Source organism: Athalia rosae, chromosome 1 (genome assembly GCF_917208135.1).
Source record: "Athalia rosae chromosome 1, iyAthRosa1.1, whole genome shotgun sequence".
In the NCBI taxonomy this organism is placed as follows: domain Eukaryota; kingdom Metazoa; phylum Arthropoda; class Insecta; order Hymenoptera; family Athaliidae; genus Athalia; species Athalia rosae.
This window is the reverse complement of record NC_064026.1, coordinates 6,612,919-6,636,479: the sequence shown is the minus strand read 5'-3', so window position 1 is coordinate 6,636,479 and position 23,561 is coordinate 6,612,919. Positions and strand designations below refer to the sequence as shown.

The following is a 23,561-nucleotide window of genomic DNA, read 5'->3' as shown; positions in this document are numbered from 1 at the left end:
TTTCCGAAAATATAGAAAAATCCTTCGCTCCGTCGCGTCGCTCCTACGATCGAATCCGTCGGATTTCGCTCTCCTCATCCCGTCCTCGAACTCGACTGTTCCTCAGCGTGTTTCACTCTGCGGATCGCCGAAGGCTAAGTAACCGAGGGAAGTATAATCGAGACGGTTTGTAGACGGTAAAGACTACCCCGTAGAATAATACAACTTCGCACCGACGAGCTTAGCGAGGGCGACAATACGCTGGTTTCGACAATTGCCAACCGGTTTACTAATTGCGAGGGTGCACACCTCCGACGGTATATTTTATGCACAATTATCGGAATATCGAATCGTCAAACATACTATGGACGCGTATGCGAATACCTCCGTTCCGCTGATTACATGAACTATTTTGCGATGCAGTCGAATCTGTGTATTCACCAAAACGAATTATTTGCATGCGTCGTGTACAGAGTGGCGTTTACGCGTGAAATAACATGAATAATTTTCACTTTATACGGTACAGGTAGTAACCTCAAACGTTGCTTTCGTGCTAATTTTTCATTGCGTTGCCAAAGTTTCGACGGTTGACCGTTCCGATTTCGAAATACCTTCGACGTTGTTATCAACGGGGCTTCAAACAACGTCAAACATCGGTTGCGAAGTTATTCACAATTTATATTAATCTACTCGGTACTGTTTTTTTTTTTGTTTTTTTCTCTCTCTCGCTCTTTTGTCTCCCGTCTCCGCAATAATCAACTCCGTGTTATTTTCAGCTAAGTATAACTCAAAGGAATCGCGAACGGGCAACTACAAAGACTAGCTGAGAAATTTTGCCGCGTGAATTATACAGAGAGACAATAAAAGGTACTCGTTGACAAAAGCTGCTCGGGAGGTCGGGAAGCGGAATCTCATTAAGCCGGACCTTCCCACGGACTCTCCGTAGTTCTTCGTTGCCTAATCTCAAACGTTTGTTTGAATTTCATTTTCACTTACTAAAATCCACCGCTTCGGGAAACACCCTTCTTCACGAACGGATCTGATTATAGACTGTACGATGGAAAACAAAAGAGTCCATTATCGCCGATCCACCGTCCGTGGCTCCGTTTTCGAAGGGTTTCACCTGCACCCCAGCGCCGATATCTCAGACGTCTCTCAATGAATTCCACCGCCGTGATAATTCTCGCAATAATTGCACGCGTGTAAAATACGATCGAAACTCACATAGTTCTCGTCGTACGCTCGTATACGCGTGAACCGCACCTATACCGACACGCGACGTTGATAATAAGGAAATCGCGTGAATTACGCGATTCTCGCATAGAGACGTCTGGATTTATGTACAAGACGTAATAGGACTACCTCGAAGTGCTGAAATCCATTAGAACTCAATAGAAGTCGTAATGACGTTTTGACGAGGAACTTGGAAATACGGATCACCCCATATAATAGTAAATCTAAATGACAAGTGTCGAGTAGTTCGTAATATTGTAACTCGTCTAGATATCGAGCATTCCGCAACCGCGCCTACTCGATGGCCGATTTTTACTAATCAATCATCGGCTCGTTGAATTAACCAATCCGCGTTCGCTTGCACCGGGCCGGTATCACTGCACACGTAAAACCTAGATCCGAAACCTTTTTTTCCGACGTATAATAACTCACGGGATTTCATGAATTATTGAACCGACCCGGATTCGTTGCCTCAAATCTCGCAGTCCGCGAGTTTATTTAAGATGTTAGAGCCCAAGGGTGAAGCCCTAACGGGAGCATAGGTGTATATACCATCCCTGATAAATCAAATCTTGAAGAAACAAAGCGTTACGTGTGGATACGGAGGTGGATTTTCGCCCGGTCTGAAACGGACGTGAAAAATCCGTCTCCTTTCAAACCCCACAGACTATCCTCCACGTGTCTTGTTTCCAGACTTCCAGCTCGGGCATCATTTTCAATATCTTTCGCGCGAATGCCTCATCGAAGTTTTGCCCGGTATTCCATCACCCCGCCGTGTCACCTGGAACACTTCGCGCCGGTACTCTGATCTCGTCTTTCTCGCTTCGACTTTCATTGAAACGGCGGAAAAAAAAAAAGTAGAAAAAAAGAAAAGGTGCGCAAAGGACGTCGATCCGATGTATTCGATGTGAAAAATTCCGCGTCTCGCGCGTACGCGACGAAACGGATGTTTTCTCTCTGTTCCTTCGTTTTTTTTTTATCTTCCCCAGTTGTTGCTTTTCGTTGGTATCGGTCGCGAGGGCTTCGCGAATCGGTCAAAAAAACTTTTCCAACATGCGGGACGAATTTCCGTGTAGAAAGGATCCGCGGTCTTCTGGCGGAGCCCGAGCTTCGAAATATCCTATTTGTGAGGGGTGGCGCGTTCGGGGAAAAGACATCGCAGCGCATACGTCGGATGAAATGGATTTTCCGCAGCCGATACTTTGACCAAAATTTGACCCTTAACGCGGTATTTTACATTTTTTTTCTCGTACGCGCGTCCCCCGTATCTCCGCGGTTGCGAATTTTCCCAGGAAGTTTTATTTACTTATTTATCCATCCGCGACAGTTCGGATCGTTCGGAACTTGATACATCGCCACGAGCAGCACACCGCTGATTCGAAGAGCGCGTATGTTCCACATGTGCGGTATAGGTGAGTAAAAAATACCTCCGCCTTCCGGAATGGTTCGCCAAAGAAACGGTGAAAATATACGCAAAAACTTTTCTAAGTGGAACAATTATTTTTCCGCAAACGTCCCGTGTATGCCTTTCCTCCCCCCACACCCGCCACACACACACACACACACACACACCTTTGTCGTCTCAGATAAAACTGCCAGACAAACTTTTTTCAACGTCAGCTTTTTCGTTCTGCTGCAAGGGTGAAATTATCCACGACCACAGATCCTCTGATTTTTTTTTTCTTGCGCTCTTCCCCTTCTCGGATCGGGCTTCGGAGCATCGTGGCCGAAGGTGTGGGTGAAACAACAGACGAGTTTCGTTGTGTGATAAATGTTTTTTTTCGTTTCTTCCTCCGTTTCTCAATTTAATATTATCTTGATCACTCTTCAGAAATTGAGAGCGTCGCATCGTTGTGTCCATACCGATGTTGATAGAAAGGGCAACGCGGAAGTTGATTTTCCTGCTACGCCCACGACAATTTCCGTTTACCGGATATTTTCATTCGTTGCATATGTTTATGCCGTTATCAACCATATGAACCGTTATCTTTTCTGCGGCACGGCACCGTAACCTCCTTCTTCCACTTGAACGGCGCATAGCGGCGTTGCATACGTGTCTGCACGTGAATAAATGACAGTTGCAGTCTGGCGATCTCACAATTTTGCGCAAGCGGTTGAATAGACTGATTAATAAACGGCTGCGTTTATCACTCGGCGTACGTCGAGACAGATAGATCCATTCATCATCGGGGATTCTCATCCTTCTCTATTATCCGTAAACTACCTACTCTGTTCAAAGTTTATTTATTTTATTTTTACAGATTTTTACACAAACGATCGGTTTGATACAACGTGCAATAACTGTCAATTTTTCTAACAAGTCAAGAATTTTTCTAAACCGCGATCCATCTTCGACTGCCAAAAAAAAAAAACGTCGATGCGATGTCCTTTATTTATCCTTGTGTCCTGCTGGTCGATTTTTTCGGTCAACAGCTCTCCCTTTCTCATTTTCTTCTCGACCAAACCACGGACTGAATGGGTTCGGGTTCATCTGGATCACTGTTACTGCTTCTCTCTTTTTTTTTTTTCCTGTACGCATGATCTGATTCGTTGAACCTCTTCTTTATCATCGACCCTTCACCCTTCGTCGGCGATGCTTTCAGAAGTATATAATTGAAGGTCTGGTGGGTCTTGCGAAATCCTCGTCTCTTCGACAATGATTCATTTCGGAGAAAAATGGGATAACCGAGGCGATAACGTGGGGGGGGGGGCAACGGTAGCGGGAAGTTCGCGGGCAGACTTGAGAACCGAGGGAGCATGAAAAATTCGCGAAGAAGTGACGAGATCCTTAAATTTGTTTGACGTTCGCGTACCGATGTAATGACCGATTGAACGAACCCTTGACTACCGAAGTCTCGTCGCGACCGCGGATCTCGTACGCTAACGATAAGACGAGTCGTGCGATTCCTCACAGACTCAATCTGGTTGGAATAATCGAGTGGCGTTCGAGTCGCCTTATTTGCCGTTCAATTAAAAAATCCACAAAACAAAGGAAACCGAATATCCGACGACCGAGTCGCGAGCGAGAAATGTTTTTTTATCGGTCACGCGTTGAGTCGAAAGGTTCGCCATTGACCAGTCCCGAAAAGGGAGTCAAATAAAAGCGAAACAATAAACCGTCGAAAAGAATAAAAAATACACGTAGCCACTTTGTCGTACCGCGACGTTTGTCCGCTTCATTTCGCTCCGTTTATAAACTCGAGTCCGGTGGAATTCGAAAGCCATCGGACACCAGGGACAGCCCCAGTTTTTACGACATCGTTTCATCCGAATAATTCTTCGAGATATTGATAACGCATTCTTATTCTTTACGCTCGGGCGTCGCGGTGAATTTAAGGGAAGAGAACAGGATAAAAAAAAATCAAAATGACCGGGGTAGATATCGTTGTCAATTTTATCATAATAGCGCGCGCTGTCACTTTTTAACTTTCGCGAAATTACGAGCGGTTAAGTTTTCAAAGTTTTGACTTGAAAACTCGCACGAATTACGGGGTAGGTCGTGGAAGTAGCAAAGAACAGTTTGTCTTGGAGTAATTAACTTCCGGTCACGCCCTTTCAATGTCTTCGAGATTTCTCACTCCTCCTACGCGATCACGGTGTCGCTTCGCGGAGAAGCGGAGCCTTGTTTTACGTTCTCTTTACGATTACCTTCTTATTTTTATTTACGAGCGAAGCTCTCGCGAGGAAATCACTACATATACACATATATATATATGTGCGAGTACATTTCAGACTTTTAGGACTCCTGGAGACCTTAAAGTTCAGCGATCATTTTAACTTTGCATGTCTCTCAGCGATCTCCAGATTTCGCCCTATATAAAGGGAACGAATTTCAACGCGTGAATATCGAAAGTCTCTCGACTTCTCCGAACATCCTATCGTAAAACTTGACTAACAATGATAGCGAAGGTTATCCGATCTACAATAACTGATCGCTCGTAAAAATTTCATCTCGCCGAAATATATTGAATGTGACGACGCCTGCTAGCAAAGCGAAACGGTGAATTCACCATCTGCAGTCCACGATCTACATACCAAGGTCTAAATATCGCTGATCACTTCGTGTTTTTTTTGTTTTTTTTTCTTTCTCACGAAAAAGCGCAAGTAGTCGGTTAATAAGGGAGAGTCGTTATACCGCAAACGATAAATCTGCTTTTGCATTCGTTCGCCGTCTTTTCTGAGCGGTGCCACGCGGCCTTTTTATTCCCCACTTTACGAGTAAAGCTAGAAATTCCTCTCGTAATTACATCTCGTTCGTAGTTCTGGGCGCCGTTTAACGAGACGTAATATTTTTCACGTAGTACCGCACCTAACTTCTTCTTTTTTTCATCTCTAATTGACTTATTTTTCATTTTACTTTTCACTCTATTTTCGACCGTCACTTTTGCAACAAACGTTGCGGGCTACACTATACAACCTGGGAACGAATGAACGGAATAACGTCTCCGTTCTTCGATCAAATATCGGGAGAAATACGTCGAACGAACATCTCGCCGCTTGACCTTTAAGATGACAATGCTGACTCCGTAGACGATAGCCGGACAAATTGATGGAGATGACCGACTTTGGTGCGTTGCTTCATATTTATTCCGCAGTTACATGAGAAACTATCGGCCATTCGATTTCTTTTATTTTTAATTATCACGTCTACAGCACGTATGAAATGATGATGCAACCAAAAATTTGCAAAAATGCTGAAAATCCTTGGCTGACAACGTTCCGCCATGCCAACAGATCATTTCGTTTCTTTCAACTCTTTTTTTTTTCTCTTCTTCTTCGTCAAATCATCCGAAGACGGGTCCGGCGGCGTTGGCTCCCGAGTTCGTAGCTCTGGTAGAGCTCCTATCTTTATATTTGCCGCCGCCGATATCCGCGGATAGATCTCTTCGATTGCCGCGCGCATTTTATATCCCAGATCCAGCTCATAATGGGATTCCGGTAGTTCCGCCTTTACGTTGGTCTTGACGGACTGTGCAACGACCTCGTACACCGATATGGGGACTTTCTTCGGTGAACACGGATCGCTGATTCCAGATCTCGTCTTGGTCTTTTTCTCTGACGTTGGTTCGCTTCTCTCTTCGTCCGAAAACTCTTCTTCTTCTTCTCCTTCTTCCGAAAACTGTTCTTCAACTTCATCTTCTTCACGTTCCATTTCTCCGGGCCACTCCTTAACCCGCGTTTTTTCTTTCACCGAACGTTCACGTTGCGGGAATTTTCTCGCACGCCTAAAACGCTCGAGATCTTCGCGGATCTCCTTCTTGGCGAGTCGTACTTCGTGGTCGAGGACGTCGGGCCTCGCATTCATCTCCTTGAGGATCGCTTCCTTTTCCTCGGCGGAGTATTCCTTGAGCGGAGGTACGTCAACGGAAAGCCTTCCGATTATTTTGCCAAATTTCGCGTCGGACGGACTCGTCTCGACGTCCGACAACATCACTTTCGCCCGCTCCTCCTCTTCTGCGGATTTCGAAGCCAGGATGTCTTTGCAGCAAATTTTTGGATCGCAAACGAACGACGGGTCGCACGGCTGTATCGCCGTTCTCTTGATCGTTCTTGGCTTTTGACGACTTCGGGGGCTCCTCCGCGACTCCGTATTTTTATCCGAATCCTCCGTTTCAGCCGGTTTCGACATCTCCTCCGCCACTCGAGCCTCCTCGGCTACCTCGAGTCTCTTAAGACGCTCTTCATCCCCCTCCTCGACGCTCGCCGGTTCCTTCTTTACTATTACGTAACCAGGATCGGAGAATTTATTTGATTTCCTGGGAGATTTCTTGCCACCCTTTTTGCCGACCTCTTTGTCACCCTTCTTTTCCTCCTTCTTTTTTTTCGCGTGCTCTCCGGAGGAAACTGACAGTCCTTTCGTCTGGTCGTCCGGATCTTCGATCCCGGCATACTTGTCTATCTCCTATAATTAAAAGAGTAATATCCGGACGGTATAAGAAATGAAAAGACGTATTCTCCGAGGCGACTGAAAATTAATCGAACCACCGCTCACTCGACCCTCGACAATAACCAAGCCAGTCGAATTGTTCGCTAACGTTAATCTCACCTTTTGGATGGCTGCGTAATACTGAATTTCAGCTTCAGCTAGTTCCGGATCATCCGGGTAGTTCTTCTTCCCCTTTCCCTTTTTCTTCTCTTTTTCATCCGCTTTACTCTCCCGTTTCTTTGCTTTATCCTTCCCCTTTCCTTTATCCATTTTCTCGTCTTTCTTTGCCGCGTTACCGTCGCCGACCGTAGTCTTTTCTTTCTTCGTTGCTCCTTTGCCCTTCCCCTTGTCTTTACCTCGATTTTTCTTGCCAGTAGGCTGTATTACCTCGACCTCTGCTCCGTAGTCCACCCTCTGCATCAGTCTCACCTCTTTCAGTCGATTGTCGATCGCTTTTTCGTATCTGCTGTCGCGTTCCAAATACTGTTGGACATGTTAAGCATACGTTCGCGAGATTTTCAAAATATCAACGGACGGTTCCGTTCGGTTCTCATCTGCGAACAACCGACGGTCAAAGTCAAAGCTTAATTTGTTTACCGACATCATCAAAGGCTTGTCATTCTTAGTGTTGGTGGTCAGAGCTTCGGACGGTTCGATAAGATACACGTTTCCCGCGGAGTTACCCACCGCTATCAGTTTTCCTTCTTCCTGTGGCTTGATCGCCCGCAAACTAACATCGCACAATCTCAACACCGCTACTGGCTTTTGCATGCCGACGAGAAGATCCCATACTTGAAGTTCACCGCCTAGATTTATAAGATAAAATACCGAGTACCTCGAGGTACTCCAGCACCCGCCAGTCAATAACTCCTTGTAGAATCTGTCGGAGTGAAGATAACGAATTTCAAAGGCCCGTTAAACTCGGAGTGAACTCGTTGAAAATCAAACTATCTCGATACCGAAGATTCGACGACGTGAGAAAATAAAGATCGGAGATTGAAACGAGGGGGGGGAGAATAATTTTCAAATTAGCAAACTCACGGTGTCGATAACAGGCAACTTTCCTTTGTATCTTCCGCCCAGATGCGTGCCGTCCAATCACCGACCGTTAAAAAGTTTTTCGGACTGAATGGATTACGATCGAGACCTACCACAGGCCCGTATTGACAATTGAACCTCAGAGCCAACTTCTCCGCTGGATTTTTTCCCTTTCGGGAACCGCTGATGACGTACCCATTCTCCAATCCGACCATAAACTTCGTCCCCATTGTTGGTTCAAAGTTCATCGAGGAAATACCAATCGCTTTCACCGCGTCACCCGCCTGAGGGTTATTCAAGTCCATAACCAACGTCTCCGTTGGTTCGCGGATTTTTCTCACATCCCACCACATCATGAGTCCGTCGGTCGAAGCGGAAAAAAATTCGGCGTTATTTTTCGAATTGATCCAGAGCGCGAGATTCGCCGGGTTCCTTCGAAAAGATTTTGAGTACCCGAAGAGTGCGAAACAAGTTGCCTCTGAATTTATTTATCTCCGCCTTTATTCACCTGTGGCTGTACTGCAGGTGAGAAATTTGAACCGGTACATTTCCCGTTCGGATATCCCAGTAGCACACTTGACCCGACATCAACCCACTGATTAACATCGACGGGTCTCGTGGGTTAAATTCAATGTCAACCGAGGGACAGAAGGATTTCAACGCCATGAATGCCTGATTCGGATTTTCTACAGGGGTGGTAATAAATTGCGTCGATGACCTCGTAAAAAAAATTTAGTGGCGTATTACAGTGCGAAGGAAATTCTAGCTACCGATGTCCCATATGTAAGAATATGGGCTCAAGTTGGTAGACTTCTGGAATTCCATGCAGCAGTAGGATACCGCCAATCTGTTACCGTGATCCGGTGACCATGATAAATTCGTTATCGGCCTGACGTTGATCTGTGGATCCGCGTAGACGTTCACCGTTCTGAAATAAAAAATCTAACGAGTCGCGGATAACGAAAGCGGAAGCGATTCGCATTCTCAAAATCAAACCTGACGCCTAATGGCAACATCAGTTCCGTCGGTATCATATCGTCGAAATAATTTTCGTAAATGTTAACGGCATTGTTTTGTAACACGCAGTGCTCCATTGGCTGGAAAATTAATGACGAAACTGTCAGCTCGATGCGCGGGGCGCGAAGAAAGGGTAAAATCTGTAGGGGTGGAACTTTTTTTCTGAAATCAAACGAGCGCACCTCGATCAAGGCCTTTAACTTCGGAGCCCAGATGTCCTCCTTCTCGACTCTCCGCCTGAATCTGGTAGTCGCCTCTTCGTCTCGGAAATTTATTTCCTTCGGCCATCCTCCCTCGGTGTGATTCATACCGTTATCTCTAACGGTGGCACTGCACGTTTGCATCTGCGAACGGGGAGTAACGGAGATCCTGTTTTTAGCGCGGCTGTAATTCAGAATTGTCCTATTCGATTGTTCTAACCTCATGAACCGCTAATTGGGTGGACTTTTGTGCAACTGCGTGACACGGGTCTCGGAATATGTAATCGGACATGAGCTCGGCATTTGGGGCCAAATTTTCGTCAACGACAGGACCCCAGTTATCGAAGATGCATTGCTTCCCGAACTGCGAACGCGGTTTTATGTACACGTACTGAATCTCCATGATTTGTAGAGATACGAGCGACTTTTCCTAGAAAATTTTAGTTTTAACGAAGACGAATTGGACGTTTTCTAAGGTGGCGAACTCATTTTTAATATATTCATGTAAAATCGGTTGGTACAAAGAGAGGACGAAACTTCTCAGCGCTTTGATGCTTAAATTAAAGGCCACTGAAGTCTCCGTCAATTAGTTCGATATGTGGACCGAAATTTCATCTAGGACAACGTTCGCACGAGTGAACAATATTTTACCACTTCATAACGAAATCGGTCGAACGATTTATATCCCGCCAATCATGCGACAAGCTCGTCTCCGTTTCGTACTGAAAAAAAAAAATTGTAACATGAGAATTTCTATTACAAATTTTTGTACCCCACTTTGACTCTATTATGTTGAAAAAAATTTTCCATGAAGTTGCATCGCCGCATTTTAATTATTCAATTATTTTGAAAAATCTGATTTCCACAAATATAACCCCTTTCAACGATCGATACTTGAAACGTGGAACAACCTCGGAAAAAATACTCGCAAGTTTCAAACAACTGTACGATCATGCAACGGTCGTTTCCTCGCCGAATTATTCTCACCTTGATAAACATTTCGTAAATCATGCTCGTCGATCAAAGATCTTCCTACCCTCGCAGACTAGACTACCTCTCGCGAATGATCTTTCTTACGGACTTAGAAGAACGTACGTCACAAACGAATCGGGTCCTTCCAAAAATGAGAAATCTCCAACTGACCGTAGAACGCAAAATCGAGCGAAGACCAACAAAGTTCCACTACCCGGTGAAAATATTTCTTCCGAAACTTTGCCCGAGGAGGGGTTGGAACCTAGGAGAACAGTGACGGCGTACGACAATTTCCCGAACGATCCAAGAATCTACGATTTTATAAAATCTCAATCTATCGAGTGCCCTACGACCGGGAAAAGTAGTAAAAAAAGTCGTTCGCCGGAGGTAATAAAAAAGGCATTAAAAGAACCAGGACAACCTTCGGGGGGACTGTCAAACGTATGTAAAGTTGCGGCGTGTCCCGAGGCAGATGGATCGAGCCAACCTTATCAGGTTGAAATGAAAGAGTGCGCCGACAAAAAACGAAAAACCGACGACTCCCCAAAGTCCGGCGATTCTTCAAAGAGTTGCGAATCTCCGTGTGTCGTAAAATTCGGGGACCGGTGCGTGGAAAAGCTCACGCTCCCGAGAATATTTTCAACGACCAGCAGCGACGCGCAAGTAGCGAGATCGGCGTTGAATTGCAAGTTTGCTTGCAGCTATCCGAAGCTCCGAGATAAATTTACCGCAAGAGAATTAGACAACTGCCATCCCAATACGTCAGCGCTCAAATATAGGCTGTCGAAATTGCCAATGATCGAGGAAATGTGGCGTGAGCCGGAAAAACTGAAGATACCGCTGCCCCCCAAACCCATTAAAAAAAAAAGTAAACCTCGCCGCTCCAAACCACCGAAACGACGACGCGAATGTCCCAAGTTTGCCGCCACCGAGGAATGGAGAAAGCAGAACTTTAAATTCCGTCGTCGCATCTACGAGTGCCTCCCTCGACAGTTGAATGAGCAACGAGCTCCTATCCGTCCTCCCACTCTGCGAGATATCAGGTGCGACCGATGCGTTTCTCCATCTGCGCCCACCCTCGTAACGGACACATGTGCTGCGACCTCTCCTCCAAATATTGACCAGTGTCCGCCAAAAAAGCGACCCAATAAGCCCCTCAAAGATCCATGTTGCCTACCGGTTGTTTCTAACTGCGAAAATATTAAGACCAAAAACTACGCAACGAAGATGGAAGAATGCAGGGCATCGAAACCGAAGCCAGAAAATTAGACCATTTCAAAGCCGATGGAACGATCGATCTAATCATCGTTCCTATACCTACTTGCTCTTCGGAATGAAAAATAAAATTGTTTTTGAAAATTTGTTCACATTTCATTTCATCTTACATTAGCGCGAGTATCCACACCCTGTTTTGGAAATGATGACGCCGAATTAACGCTCGACTACTATTTTTTTTTTTTTTTTTCTGCTTTCAGATAGTAGATGGATGTTACCACTTCGAACATCGGGGAGTATCGAAGCGGTCAACGGATCCACATCACGACGTTCAAAATCGCTTGGTTAGCGACATCAGAGTCCGGCGAGCGGAACAACAGCGAGCAAAGTCGCGGACGAAAAGAGATTTGGTAGTGAAACGTACCTCGGCCGTAGTGCAGGCGATTCTCAACGACGAGAGGTGGTCCCACATGTGGTACCTCGTGAGTCGTTACTTACAATTACATCATAATTTTAACCGCTCTAGCGATGGGATGTAATCGTCGTTCGTTTCTCTTGTTTTCCAGAATCGGGGACACGGACTGGACATGAACGTTCAAGGTGCTTGGGCAGAGGGCATTACGGGAGCCGGTATCGTCGTCACGATTCTTGACGACGGTCTGGAAAAGGACCATCCAGATCTACTGAAAAATTACGTGAGTCCGTCAGCCTTGTACGACGTGTAAGACGCAAGTTCGATTACTTCGGCAAAAATACCACGGCTCATATCTTTTAGGATCCACAAGCCAGCTACGACGTAAACAGTCACGACGAAGACCCGATGCCTCGGTACGATTTGGTTGACAGTAATCGTCACGGTACTCGATGCGCCGGCGAGGTCGCCGCTACGGCGAATAATTCTATTTGCGCAGTCGGCGTGGCTTACGGTGCCGGGGTTGGAGGTCAGTTTACGACTATACGGTCGAACAGTGAGAACGAACCCTTCGAAGTTCGCGAGAATCCCGTGAAAGAAGAAAGGTCGAAAAATAAAGAAACGTTGTTGATTTTTTTTTCTCTGCCCATTTTCTTCAGGAGTTCGAATGCTCGATGGAGACGTAACGGACGCTGTGGAGGCGAGATCGTTGAGTCTGAATCCTCAACACATCGACATTTATAGCGCCTCTTGGGGTCCGGATGACGATGGAAAGACCGTTGACGGTCCCGGCGAACTCGCGACGAGAGCCTTTATCGAGGGTATCACTAAGGTATTTCCTATACAAGCATTTTCTTTGATTACTCACCCGACCCGCGGCTATGTTTGCGGCCCGCTTTTTACGAGGAACGCGAGAGAGGTTTAATCAGTACTCCTGGGACATCGATTTTCGATACAATTTTATCGACTTTTGATAGACGAGAAGTTTATTATACGTGTACAGGTATATACCCGGTTTTCCGATTATTCTCAATACGTTGTTATTTTATTTTCATTTTATTTTTTTTTTTGCTTTTAATTCGAGTACGTGACAAATAAATTATATGTATGTAATAAATATACACGACGGTATGTATGTGTATACATGATTCCGGTAACTGCGAATCACCCTTAGCAAATTCTTTATTTAGATCGCATAAATGGCAAGAAGCTTTCTTAGAATTCAATATAACTTCGGCTTCGGAGTCTGTGGCAGCAGTGAATTATTGTAAGACGTTATATCAGATCTTTCGAGCTCATGGAGTTTCGGTTTCTATACCACAAAGGACTGTCGCTACTGCAAGTTCGTTAATTTCCTATCAGTTATATGTGCGGTTTTCAATAGATGGTATTTCTACCATCGTAATATATCTCCGCGTGCATTATATGCAACCAAAGTCCAAAGAAAAGAAAGAGATGGAGAGAGGAAGATGGAATAGTAGGAAATGGAAGATACGTAACAAACTTCTTACAGAAGGCAGAGAATTTCATTATGATATTCTACCTCTCGAGCCACTTATTTCAGCTCGGTATATTCCAGATGCAAATCAAAATGAAATTCAGGATTATCATTCCGATTGAAAAATATGTTACATTTACCATAAACATCGAAGGGAAAAAAATAAAACAGAAATGTTCGATCGGTTAGGGGATAAAGAAAGATATAAAAAATGTGTTGAGAAAGCGTTATCGATGGTTTTATTGTACGGAATGTGTGTCGCTATCGTCGTAAAGTTTGACAAATTGTCGGGGTTGTTAGTATCTCGCGAGACTTCAAAATTGACTAAACCCATTAATTCGATTAGAAATTTTCACCGTCGGATTTAGTAGTTCGATGAAATTGGAGTTTCTAATCTCGACTTAACGTAACAGCGAAACAAACTATCGAAACTATCGTTGAGCGCATTTTCATACACCAGACTTACCGCCACCTAATTCTGTACGAACAACTCTACACACTTTCGAGCCGCTGATCCAGAATTCAAACACATCGAATCTCGCGGATTTCCAACGTTCGCGCGTTGAGAACTAAATTTTCACCCATTGTCAACTTGACTGTAAAGTCACGGCTCATCTCCTCCTCGTGTCTATACAGACTCTGAGAATTGCTAATTAATTATTCTCCGTGCGCGGGGAAAAATGTTCTCGAAAAATGATTAACGGGGGCCGAACGGTAACGCCGGAATTCGATCAGGACGTGAAGAAAACGCGGGAATCGAGCTATTAATCAAATTCACGACGCGGTGATATACGAGCGGTAAAACAGTTTCTGTTATAATCTGGTCGAGAACGAATATTGGCTGGTTCTCGGTAGAGACTTTACAATTCGGAAAATTCGTGGGTTGAATTTGACGTACAGCCTGCTCGATTTTACGAGCTTCTCGTTGAAGAACGACGAGAGAAAGGGGGGCCGGAGAGAAAACGTTCGCATAAATATGTACGGCACGTCCAAAGTTCACGTTTCGCGGTTCTTGAATCTCAAACACAGTGAGAATCCACCCTTTTGGCTTTGACTCGTATAGGTACACTTCTCGAAACGGCGCGTCGCTCTCTCAGAATTCGTTAAAAAGGTTTATCTATATACATTCAGCGAAAGAAATCACATTGTATTCACTGACGGTGTAACCGCTTCGAGTTCCCGTGGGAGGCGCCAGACCTTTCGATGGAATGTTTTATTTTATTCCTCGGCCGTATACCGTCGAGCTGTCCCGCATCTACGGAGGGTTTCTGTAAACAACGCTGAAATACAATAAAATTTCAACCACGCAACCGCCAAGGTGTATACGTACGCCCGTATTACGACGCGATTCGCTCATTTCATAAATGAATACCTTCGTCTTCGCATCTTGTTAAACAATAATTGCGACGAAATATAATCGTCGGTATTTTTTTATTAACGAAACAAAGTCGGTCGGGTTCGAATTCGAAATTAACTCACGTTTTTTCTTTCCGGATTTACACCCGTACGACCTGCACGCGATACGTGCCATCGTGTTCGAGGTATCGATCGCACACGCATCTGTCCCCGAGACATTTCTGTCCGAGATGTACGCTTATCGCGGTATTAAAAAATATTCGGAATCCCTCACGGGTGCGATAAAGGTGCGCGTTTTCCCAAAGAAATACGTCGGGGACCGAGAAGGGTTCTGGAAAAAATATGAACCACTCGAATCGACGTTATAGCCCACGCCTTACCTCCTATGAGGTACTTTATAGTTTCACTCCGTTGGATGCTAGGGTTCACAAGATCTGCTGACAAATTCTACTCGATTGTTAGAAACATCGGAGGAAAAAGGGTGGAAGATGAAAATAAATTTTTCATTTTATTTACCAGATGTATAGGGGCAAGAATCCCGTTACTTCTGATCCTAAATTCTCGATGTAAACTCGATCCAGATAAACAGGAAATGAAATGAAATAAAAAAAAAAGTACGAAATTTCTTCAGGGCCGCGAAGGGAAAGGTTCGATTTTCGTCTGGGCGTCTGGAAACGGGGGACGAGATCACGACAACTGTAACTGCGACGGTTACACGAACAGTATATGGACATTGTCGATAAGTAGTGCGACGGAAAATGGTTTGGTACCCTGGTACAGCGAAGCGTGTTCATCGACCTTGGCGACGACCTACAGTTCAGGCTCGACCGGAGAGAAACAGGTGGTCACGACGGACCTTCATCATCATTGTACGAGTAGCCACACCGGAACATCCGCTTCGGCACCTCTGGCAGCCGGTATTTGCGCACTGGCTTTGGAAGCGAATTCCGGTTTGACTTGGCGAGATATGCAACACATCGTGGTCAGAACAGCCAAACCAGCCAATCTGAGAGCGCCCGATTGGGTGACGAACGGTGTCGAAAGAAACGGTGAGTTCAACAACCGAATAGACGATGTCATGTGAAATTTAATTGAGTCTAACTTGGATTTTTTTCATATCATTCCAGTGAGCCACAGTTTCGGATACGGACTCATGGACGCCACGGCGATGGTGAAATTAGCCAAAAAATGGAGAACTGTACCTGAACAGCACAAATGTGAGGTATCCGCACCAGATGTAGGCCGGTGAGCTATTTTCCTTTAATATTATTTCAGCGGTATCGATATCTGAAAAATTGATTCTCTGCGCGGACGCTCATCGCGCTTCGCTTAGGATGGCTGATAATTATACTGTCAAAGGGATTTCGGATTAGAAATCATTCGTCGCGATTCGTTGTCAGGTGTCTTCGTGAGAAATTAACTTCCCGATCTAGCTTAAGTTTAACGAACGGACGTGGACCACTTAAATTAAATTCTAGGAAAGTTACAAGCCGGCAAATCGAAAGTTGCGCAACTAACTCGCTAAAATGAATCTTGCAAATTTCCATCTCGTATAACCTTCCACCTTTTACACGTCGCTTGTTTTTACTCTCGGAGCTGCAGTGAACGAGGACTAACTATCCAGCCATAGATTTAATACTCCCTGTACTTAGTACCTACGGACGTATCACGGTCTGGATGGATTTTTTTTTTTTTTTTTTTCGCCCCTTCTCCTTTCGCATGCTCAACGCTTCTCTATCACGTCAGGGAAGCTTTTTATCTCGGAAAAAGTTGCCCCGTCTATGAGACTAGTTTTAATAACGCAGAAGTACCTTAAAAATGAAATATAACGCTATGTGCTGAGGTATTACCCCTTTTTTTTTTTTTTTTTTTACAACGGAAACACCATCAAATTATAAATTTCATATCGGGTTGGTTATTTACATTCATTTTTTTCTCTTCTTTACGATGCTAATTATTTTTTTTTTTTTTCATTTCTTTGCTTTATTAAATCGTAGCTACGGTGTGTTTTATGTGTATTCACATTTCACTGAAATTGCATAGCGGAACGTCGGGGTGTAACACCTCCGATCGTACAGCGACGATAAAATCATGTCGATACCGTACACCGCAACTTTGCAAACCCATCACGTTACTCGGCACACGCGTTAAACTTTTCTCGAGGTTTTCGTACGAGATGGATGTTTTACGCCAGAGCTTAGCTTCCAGGTATATCTACAGTATGAAAAGTCCCTCTCAGTTCGATGGTTTGAAAGTCCGTATAGTCGGCATAGGCGGTAGTGGGTACGCGTACAGGTGTACGTGTGCAGGAATATACGTTTTTCACTCGTTGCTTCAGTCGTTTTGATCTCGTCTTCAATCTACATAAAACCATCTGCACTCGTCCGCGACAACGACTATATCTGTGTAGATTCGCGATCCGTCCCCGTGATATTTTTTACTGATGATTCAGCGAACCGTAGAGTGAGTATATTTTCTCCAGCGTAGCTTAAATTCTACTGGGACACCGGAAGCCTTTCGCAGATTAAAGGATCCGTGGAAAAAAAATCAACACTTTCGCGTTATCCGTTACGAGTATTACGTAGAGTTTCGCACAGCAAGAACGAAACGTGCCGCAAGTTCCGAGCTCTCCCGGAGTCGATAAAAAGTGCCCCTAGGCTTTGTCCGCCCTTTCAATGAGATTGTATTTGCGAACCGAGACACTCGGAGGTGCCAAGAATTGTTTCGACTTTGCAAACATCGGCGGGCACGTTTCTCCACCCTAAACCCTTCGCATCCCTACGACTGAGCTTGAAAGTAAATTGGCGATACGGCAGTCTGGTCTGTCTGGTCCCAACCAGCCACTCACTCTCGGTCGAGTTCGGAGATTCGACGTATTTCGCGGGAGTGAAGAAAACAGAAATAAAAATGAAGTAATGCGATTGAAGAAAAAGAACGCTTTTCACTGATTAGCTAGACACACATCGTGTGTTTTTTTTCGGAAAAAATGTTTTATTGCGTGACAACGTAGACGTCGAGAGACGGTGGAAAATAAAACTTTTGATTTTATCTCGGATAATCGAATAACGGCCATTTTTCTCGACTTTCATAGAACCATACCACCAAAGAGCCAAATTTCGCTTCCACTACACGTCAAGGAGTGCAGCGGTGTCAACTTCCTGGAGCACGTTCAGGTAAGCCGGCATTCTCCGTTCTCCTCTTTGTTCTTCAGGTTTCACAGAATTCTAAATTGATTTTTAAAACTACACAAGATGAGAATATACGAAATTCGATTAGCGAGCGAGCTCTCTCCACTACGAGGCAAAGAATTGAGTCCGACGAACACTTCGGTCTAATCAAGTCCGTTATTGCATAAACTTGACGAAATGAACATCGGAGGACTGCTCGTTCACCGAGTAGTCACTGTGTCATCCTCCCCTAGTTCTGATGATCATGAATATTCACAACCGAGTTGCTTATTCTGAGTTTATTTAAGTATCCTTTCGTTCCTTCGACCAACTGCGCCTGATGAGAAACAGTTCTTTTTTCTCTCTTTTTACCCCGTTTTTTCCGTCTCGCTTAATAGCCAACTACGTGAGGTAACCATCTGGTGTGACGGTGTTTGCTAATCCGTCTCTAATTTATACCTTTCTCGCGGAGGAAAAAAAAATAAATAAAATCTCGAAGTACATTGTACAGGTCCATTAAAAACGGTTTAAAATAAAAAAAAAAAAGGGATCCACACGATAATCTTTCACCGATACCAAGTTCACATTCGATCGCCGAATCCGGGTTTGCAAACAATTGCGAACAAACGTCCTCACGTAACGATAGCGATATTCTTTGACAATTTTTAGGCCAAAGTATCGCTGACAGCAGCGAGACGAGGAGATCTTCAAATCCAACTGACTTCGCCCCAAGGTACGAAGAGCACGCTATTGGCGAAAAGGCCGCACGATGTCTCCAAGGCCGGGTTCAATCAGTGGCCCTTCATGTCCGTCCATACCTGGGGAGAACGTCCTCACGGTGTGTGGAAATTGGAAATCCATAACGAGGGTCGTCTCCTTGGTAAGTAAACCTCTCCCGAGCGACTTACTAAAAATATACCGAAGCAGTGATCCGCGTAATCGTGTATCAGAGTAAAATAAAAGGCGAACAGCATCGGGTTCGGATTCCAGGGACCTAAAAATATTATCGTAGCTACGGAATAACTACTGTAGCGACAAGACCGGGAAAATTTTGTTGCGCCATTGTTTCTATCTCAGCGATTTTCCGTCGATTTATTTCGTATTGGAAATTCACGGAGATGCGCGACGGCTGATTCAATGATTGTTGCTGCAGCGAGTATCGATTCACTACTCACTATCGGTGTATGATATACACGTGGGTACTCATCGGACAAAACCGCTTATATGTGATGTTCGACTAATACCGTTTCATCGCTAACCTTGTGTTTCACACATACTTCTGGATGAGGTTCGTTTGGGCGGAAGTCGTTCGCGCGAAATTCGTCAACTACCCTTAGAAAAAAAATAACGCTATCGAAAATAATGGATACACCTTCCGTCCAAACAAACCACTTCCTGTACCGTTATATCGTGCTTTTTTTTACAGTGCAACTAAAGCTATGTGCCATTCATATAACAAAAAAAAAAATTCAAATCTTAGTCGATTAGCAACGCAGACTCCTTACTATTAGAATGATTGTCGCATAATATCTGGGGACTCGAGAACGAAAATTCCCGGAGAAAAATTAACCCAAAGATACTGGATAGTATCAAACCAGCATGTATAAAATTATGCGATTTTTCTTTCCTAATAGCTTATACGATACTCATGAAAGTACGGTGATCGTCTCGCTTGCGATACTGTTCGTTATCCTGTTTTTTTCCCTAATATTTCGTAAAACTTTGCCAATATAAAATTGCTATCGTATGATTGTAAATGGCGTAAAAGCCACGAGGAACGTGGGGGATAGCTGTTACTTTTTTCATCGACGTTTGTTCACGCGCGCGAGTATCAGGTTTGTCTCAACGGTCTCTGCGAAGGCTTACGCAATATTCATAACACAGTTACAGTTCCGGTAATTTTAATGAGTAAGGTCAAAACGGGGTGAGATGTAAGGACCGCGATGTTAACCGCGAGACCACCTGACGCCGCTTCAACCTTCGAAGCGGCACCCAGCGTCCATTAACGGGCGCGTCCCTCGTTGGTTTGGGTTAAAGTTATCGTTGTACTTATCTGGAAACGGAAGGGAAAATTAACACTTTGGTCAGACACGCTGCGAACTAACAATATCCGAAATTTCTCACCTCCCTTCGCGACGGATAGGATGTCGGAAAAAATGAAATGTACGGAACAAATACCTGAACGAAAGTGAATTCATTTCGTGAGTCTCATATCTCGGCACGATGTCGACGGACCCGCAGGTCGAGCAACGCTCCACGAGTGGGCCCTGATATTCTACGGGACCGCGACATTGCCCGATAGGACGGAATACGCTCTCTACAATCCGGCAGCGAGTAACATTCCTCGAAGAACGTACGGAGCCCCGCGAACAACCGGATACTCGAGGAACACCAATATCCTCGCGCCGACAACATTCAAAGGCAAACAACCGAAAGCAACCGCTGAAAAATCGCCGCACGTCAGCCCCCCGTACGTGGTTAACGCGGCCCAACAACCGACGCGTAAAAATAAATCCAGAGGTCAGCACAAAAATGGAAAATCCACGAACCGTGCGACTCCGAGGCCGACCATTCAGACTCTCAGGGGTCTCACGGCACGCGGTCCGAGCGCCGGAGAACCTCGTCTTTACACGCCCAAGCCCAGAGGAAGAACGACGCCGGCTTCGAACAACGTTGCAGTTACCCCTCCGACTACGACTACGACCACCTCGAAACCACCCCAGACCTTTCGACAGAAGGTCAGCTCTCCGCCGACCGTTTTGTCCCAACAACGAGGCCTCATACTCATGGAACCCCTAGCCAAAACTGCTGCCAACAAAGTACCCGCCATCTTCCAACAGTATCCAAAAATCCAACAGCTCTATCCTCTGTATCCGGTATACGCCGGAGCTAGAGGTGCCGGTCAGCATACTCCGAGGGCAAAAGGACTCGACTTGCTACAGGACGAACAATTCGACTCGGGGAATCTCCATCTGGACAAGGGTACCGAGAATACTGATCAAAAACCCCTAATCAATCGCTAATAACCGTCCGCCGATGAACTCCAGATCTGGATTGAGTCTCAAAGTTTGAAAAACAAAAAAATAATCATCATCCGAATACTGGTTTATTAGACGATTGACCAAAGGGTTGTTTGATGACATTATCTTATGTGTACCGTAAACCTTAGCGACATATACTTATGCACCAGTTTATTAGCGCGCCAACCACAGTAGAGAATTTTTATTAATTCAATTGGTTTTGTTGTTTTTTGTTGTTGTTTTTTTTTTGTATCCGTTTACTACTTGACAACCATAACAACTATTTCAATGTGCTTTGTGTCTTGTGTTTGTGCTCTTGTGTATCCTGTACCATTTTGTCCAATTGAATTTTCCTTCAATCCTAATCGCCATAGTATCGTATCGCTTTGTAATTAACAAACAAATTAATCGTGTTTTATAATCAAATCCACGTCATATTTGCAAAAATGTACCTAAGATCGAAACTGATACGAACGAACAACGTCGCATTCTCAATCAGATCGAATCAAAGGGAAAATCGAACACCCTATCGGTCCCCTAGAGCTTGCGATCAAAAGCTTCGTTCGGTAAGATCTCCCATTTACTCGTAGAGAGCGATGAATTGAATTATCAAGAGACTTTTGAAAAAGAAAAGAGCGAAAATGAAACGCAATCTCATTTGATCCCGTTATTAGCGAGGCTCCTGTTTTGTCAATTGTCGACATGTATCGTCACCCTTTGTTTTTATATTTCCCCCGAGATATACAGTGGGCTTTTATGGAACGCGCTTTAATACTCACTTTATTATCATTCCGGTTCTGGGGAAAATTTATCGTCTGAGTATAGTGAAAAACTCTCCCGCTCCACGGTACAGTTTCCACGTCGGTTTATTAATTTCCAGACACTAGTGCAAAGTCTGCACTCACCCCTTAAACGACACCGACTTATATCACCGTTACAAAAAGTATATCGCGTGTTCAGCAATTTGTATAACTTTATAAAACCAACACGAGATTACCAGCTGCTCGCCGACCTGCAGCGTCTTATTTTTACGCTCGACAAGACCAACTTTCAACCCTACACACCACTTATACCCATGTTACATATTATTTTTCATACTTGCGTTTAAGCATGACCACGATTACGAAAATTATTGTTACCGTCATAGAAATTTGCACCTAATTTTTAATTGTATAGTATTACGAACGGCGGAACAGTCCAACGTTTGTTTTTTACAAGTTGGTGGAGATTTTGATTTTTTTGGTTTCTAGTAACGAAGAAATTTTGGAATGTTGTAACGATTGATTTTAGCTTTACAACCAGATTCACGTGATGTACACGCGAATGCTGTCGCTATATATTTTACATCATGAGATTAAATTTTTGAAAACGGCTATGTCCGCTAGCAGTCGTAGACTCATAACGAAGTAACTGAAATCCAATCGTCCCAAAATCGTCGCAAAACTATGCTCTCGTCGATCCATTTTCTTCTTTTTTTTTTTCAACATCTCATTTGTCGTGTTCCAGCGACACTTCAAGAGTGGAAATTGGTACTCTACGGAACGGAGACATCTCCGGACGGCGATGAACTCGTGAATCAAAAGGGCGGCGTCGATCTAGATAACGTTCAGAATAACATAGTCGATACGGAGGGTGATCCTTGGTCGGGGAGCCAACGAGTCGATCAGGCGTCGCATCCGGAAGTTCAGAGAACAACGACCGAAGATCAAACCAGCGGGGCCTGCACTCAGATGGATGGAAGCCGTTGCCTAGGTGCGTTTTGTCTCCTGATAATATTCTTAATTTCTCTAGCGAGGGATCCTAGTCCATATTACGGCATTACGCTCAAAGACGTGAAAAATCATAGCGAATGCAATCGTGCCAACGACGTGTACGATCGTCGTTTATCTAGTAGAAAATTAGATCGATACACGAGTAGCCGCAGCAGTAACAGCGACAAGAACAACAGTAGCTGCAGCAGCAGCAGCAGCAATTCAATATGTCGTTCTTCGCTTAGTTCCAATAAATTATCGGACATTGAACAAAACGACGCGAAGGTACGTCGGTTACTTAGGGAACAATTTGTGACGACCTCATGATACATTTTTCAAAATCAAACGAGTTGGCCAAATAAAAGGGATGTGTAAAACTCCGTGGAGAAAGAAAAAAAAAAAATTATATTCCCTTTTTCCATTATTTATTACAAATAACCACGCAGCAATTATTATCAAAGTATATTCCTCATGCCGATTAAACAGACAATTTTACGTGCAAATCGTATAAATGAATAAGAAAATATAGATGAAATACGAAGAAACAAAATAATATGCAGAAGAACTCGCGCGCGAAGCTTCGTCGACGATACCTGCAGCAGCACAGTGTGAAAATTTTTTAAAGTTTCCTACATAATATTATACTATTAACACTACAACTTGAAACCCTAAAGAGTTATCGAACATATGTAATTGCGCGATCGTTGTAAGCTATTCTAATTATCATATTAATGATAACGATTATAATCATAATGATAATAACAAGGTAATGAAATA

At 44.3% G+C, this 23,561-nt stretch overlaps 1 protein-coding gene across 6 annotated transcripts in view; it reads left to right on the top strand.

Annotated features, from left to right (window-relative positions):
• LOC105688046 (furin-like protease 1) overlaps positions 1-23,561 on the top strand; it is a 112,258-nt gene that overhangs the window by 76,672 nt on the left and 12,025 nt on the right. For 5 of the 6 annotated variants that reach the window (XM_048657858.1, XM_048657854.1, XM_048657850.1 and 2 more), the window contains 9 exons: positions 11,841-12,062; positions 12,147-12,275; positions 12,356-12,521; positions 12,652-12,824; positions 15,478-15,895; positions 15,974-16,091; positions 17,938-18,019; positions 18,683-18,893; positions 22,540-22,785. In XM_048657858.1, the coding sequence (XP_048513815.1) occupies positions 11,841-12,062; positions 12,147-12,275; positions 12,356-12,521; positions 12,652-12,824; positions 15,478-15,895; positions 15,974-16,091; positions 17,938-18,019; positions 18,683-18,893; positions 22,540-22,785 (1,765 nt within the window). Of the gene's footprint in view, positions 1-11,840; positions 12,063-12,146; positions 12,276-12,355; positions 12,522-12,651; positions 12,825-15,477; positions 15,896-15,973; positions 16,092-17,937; positions 18,020-18,682; positions 18,894-20,254; positions 20,996-22,539; positions 22,786-23,561 lie in introns of all 6 variants that reach the window. The other variant, XM_048657870.1, reaches the window with a different exon arrangement.